Here is a 4,074-nt window from a genome sequence, read left to right as displayed (position 1 = left end):
AGGTGATAGAATAATGAAGGGGTTTTCAGGGTTGTTTTGAGCCATTCTAGCTCTCCAACTCCAGAGGTAGAGTGTGAATCAGCAAAACTGGAACTGCTGTTTCTTGAGCCGTCTAATCATCAGTGTATCTTTCAACCATTGAGTTTTATATTTAGTGACTAATGATCTTGTGCTAGAAGTGCCGTCTCCCACACAAGTCCTCAACAGCCTTTTATAAGAAAACTGGCTCTGAGTGAAAATACACTGACTTTGACCTACAAACAAATCCTTTTCTTCCCTTTTCCTGCAGGATTTGCCAGCTCGGGCTCTCCATGGCTTTCTACCCAGGGCTCTGGGGCTCCCTCGCCTATGTAAGCAGAGCCCTCAGCCAGCGCTGCTTCAGGTAACTTCCCACAGAACAAGCCTCCTGAGCGTACTGTGTTTTCTCCTTCACTTCAGACTTCATCTGGAAACAATTTGAAGATAAATTATTGAGTAGTAGCTGAGGATTTTGAGCCAGGGCTTAGGGACTGTGGTGACTAAAAGGAAAATCAGGGAAGTGGGCATGGGTGAAGTCAGGAGGAGATTGGGGAATCAGACTGAGCTGCGGTTTGTTCAGGTCACAGTAGTGGGGGTAGGGAAGGAGATGATGATGCTCTCCGAGTGGGATATGGTAGAAGGTGCTACGTTTCAGTCTTTACAGGACTCTTGTAGTGAATCTGACATCTCTGAACCCTGTCATTCTCTCCCTCCTCTGCCCCCCTCATGTATTAAAACCCTCTCTTTTAAAAACAAAATCATTAAAAAAAATTTCCCTGGCAATACATGCTTAATTTCCCTGAGCTCAAGCACGACAGAGGTGTGACAACCTCCCCTTCTTTTAGAGGCTAAGTCAGAAACAGAGAGCACAGGTCATCTTCCAGTTGACAAACATGCCTCCTGACCCTGTTGGCACACTCATTCCATAAGCCTTTATTGAGCACTGTGCCTAGGGTTGGTGGTACAGAGATGAATCAGAATCGCTTCCTGCTCTGAGTAAATTCACAGTTGGCCAGGAACCGACTCAAAAACAAATAACTATAAGAAAATGTGAAGAGTGTAAAAATTGAGGCTAGTATGACGCTTTGAAAAACCTGAGACAGGAGAGGGGAGTAGAAGAGGCGGAGAGGGAGTGAGGCCGTCTTCCCAGAAGAGAACGTGGTGGTAGGGGGTGTGGTGGTGGTGGTGGTGGTGTGTCATGCACGTGTGTGTGTGCAGGCTCTGGGCAAGGAGGCTGAGAGGTGTGTGTGTATGTACTAGGACTGCTGCAGCTCCCAGTTTTGGGAGAACATGGTGAAAGTGTGAGTGTAGGAGTGGATGGACCTCCCTCAGGAGGCAAGACTGGCTTATTGGCAGTGTGGATAGTGGGGAACCACTGAGCAAGGCCAAGCAGGGGGTGCATCCATTTCATAATCTAAAGAGAACTTTGCCAGCATGAGTGAGGTGCAGTGGGACCAGCTAGAACATGAATGTAACAGTCTTGGTGTGAGAGAGTGAGCTGCTCTATTCAGAACCAGTGGAGGCTGAGAGGAAGGACAGAGGTGTTTAGGAAGTGGTGTCAGTGAGCCGGCAGCCAGTGGATGTTGGTGCAAAGAGGCTTCTGGCTTCAGGAGAAGCCGTTGTCTAGATTGGAATTAGGAGGAGGCTTGCAAAGGGAGACGAGAAGGCACATTGGGACCTTACTGAGTGTCTCTGAAAGACATGGAAGTATAGGACTAGAATGTAGGAGAGAGGTGGGGCTGCAGATGGAATTTGCTAGTTGGAAGCAATAGGGGAGAATAGGATTAGCCAGAGTAAGCATGCAGAATGAGAGAAGAAGACTGGGGTTAGCCTGGGGAGCACCAGCAGCAGAAATATAAAACTTCCCCTTGAATCAGATAGCTGTCTAGTTCATCTGCCTTTTAATAGGTACTCTTTAAAACACACTTCCTTGCGAGTGTGAAAAAGAAATTCTAACAAAAATTTGTTATTTTGACTTATTTCCAGTTTCTGCTTTGTTGTATTAAGGGACTCCCTTAGCAAATGTATTTATTCTTATCTTTTGGCTCCCAGAAACATAATAGATGCAATAAAATCGGGAATAAGTTTGATGTTCCGGGGGAGCAGGATTTGTAGGATACACATAGAATAAGAGAGATTCCTGTAGGTTTTCAATGTCCTTTTGGAAACTGAAGCTTTTAGGTTAAGGCTGTCAGAGAGTTTGTTGTAACAGAAAAATCATATTCTCTTTAAATCCATCCAAATTGAGATCTTCGCTGAACAGCAGAAGCTACTGTTTTGGGTACAGATAAATAAAGAGTAGTCATTTTTATTTCTGTTTTCACTTCCAAGAATTAACTGCCCTAGATAATCTTGTTGTTAGGTGCTACTGAGTCCGTTTCAACACATAGCAACCCCATATGACACAGTAGACCTGCCCGATATGGTTTTCTAAGCTGTGATCTTCATAGGAGCCAGATTATCAGCCCTCTCTTCTTCCACAGTGTTACTGGGCAGGTGTGAACTGCCAACCTTTTGGTTAGCAGCTGAGTACTTAACCAGCTGCGGATACCAATAAATATCCACAAGGCTCTGACTTTCTGGCAAGGCTCCTGATGAAGCACTGATGGTTGCATTGTGCTGACGGTGTGTGTTGTGAATGGACATTCTCCCAGGCCTGCCCTCTTAGGAGGGCTGTACACGATGCCCAGGAAAGACCTAGGTCTCAGTCCCTTTTCCTCTCTTACCAGCACCACTGGAAATCTCAGTGCCATTCAGAAGATGACCCGGGTGCGTGTGGTGGACAACAGTGCCCTGGGAAACACCGCTTACCACCGCCCTCCTCGCTGCATCCATGTCTATACCAAGAATGGGGTGGGCAAGGTGGGCGACCAGATACTGCTGGCCATCAAGGGACAGAAGAAGAAGGCTCTCATTGTGGGGCATTGCATGCCTGGTGCCCGGATGACCCCCAGGTTCGACTCCAACAATGTGGTCCTCATTGAGGATAATGGGAACCCTGTGGGGACCCGGATTAAGACACCCATCCCCACCAGCCTGCGCCAGAAGGAAGGCGAGTATTCCAAAGTGCTGGCCATTGCTCAGAACTTTGTGTGAGGAAGACACAGGCAGTTCTGAGAACTGCACCTCTACTGAGAGAGGACTTGGGGCTGATGGCCAATCCTTTCACATTGGGGTACCAATGTCCTGTGAGAAAATAAACCTTTTCATGTGTATTTTTCTCTTGAGCTCTCTGGGTTGTTGTGGTGAGGTAAATGATGCGGAAGCAGTTGAAAGTTGACAGGCCTGTGACGAGTATACAAGATGGCTGTCTTTGCTTGGAATAGCCGTGGTGCCATGGTCTGGGCCTTGCTTTTTTGTTTGGATCCTGTAGTATGCTTTCACCCAGGATGCTCAAGCTCTGGAAGGCTGAAATACAAACCAAATGCCAATTTATAAATGTACTCTGGAGTCTGTCACTTGTAGAATTCCCTTCCACCCCCATCCCACTGGCAACCATCATGCAGGGTACCCTCCTCTTCCTCTTCTGTCAGGGGACTTGAGACATTAGTTATGGATATTACTGTGTCTTCATGGAATAAGAACAGAGGGACTTCCACTTCCTGTAGGCTGCGGTAGAACCCAGCCAGCGATCCGTTCTCCACCTGGTGAGCACTCCAGTGGGGGACCAGAAGCCTCCTGTGAGCCCACTAACATAGCGCTCCCTCCCCTGACAGCTAGAGGAATGGACAGGCCATCCTATTTTGTAGATGCTGCAATTGTCTCCTTGGGGAAATTTGGGGCTTCCTTAGTACCTTTGATAGAATCATGTCAATTCATTTACAAATTCATTCATTTATTCATTCAAAATAATCTTGAGCACTTACTCATTAAATCCAGATGGTCTCTGAGAGGCAGAATAGTGCAGCGGGTAAGAACCTAGACAAGTCAGGCTGCTGGACTTGAGTCCTGACTCCACCACTTGCTACATCCTGGCTTTGGACAAGTTACTAAGCTTCTCTGTACCTCATTTGTAAAATGGGGATATAATTGTGGTACCTACTTGATGATGATTAC

At 46.8% G+C, this 4,074-nt stretch overlaps 1 protein-coding gene across 1 annotated transcript; it reads left to right on the top strand.

Annotated features, from left to right (window-relative positions):
• The first annotated feature begins 308 nt into the window (after nucleotides 1-308).
• MRPL14 (mitochondrial ribosomal protein L14) lies at nucleotides 309-3,121 on the top strand. Its single transcript, XM_006860510.1, has 2 exons — nucleotides 309-382; nucleotides 2,748-3,121. Exons 1-2 carry the CDS (start codon nucleotides 312-314, stop codon nucleotides 3,112-3,114), a joined length of 438 nt encoding a protein of 145 aa, XP_006860572.1. The 5' UTR covers nucleotides 309-311; the 3' UTR covers nucleotides 3,115-3,121.
• The last annotated feature ends 953 nt before the right edge of the window (nucleotides 3,122-4,074 follow it).

This window comes from Chrysochloris asiatica, unplaced genomic scaffold (assembly GCF_000296735.1).
Source record: "Chrysochloris asiatica unplaced genomic scaffold, ChrAsi1.0 scaffold00038, whole genome shotgun sequence".
Classification (NCBI taxonomy): Eukaryota; Metazoa; Chordata; class Mammalia; order Afrosoricida; family Chrysochloridae; genus Chrysochloris; species Chrysochloris asiatica.
The sequence above is the reverse complement of the archived record's forward strand: the minus strand, read 5'-3'. Positions and strand labels throughout refer to the sequence as shown.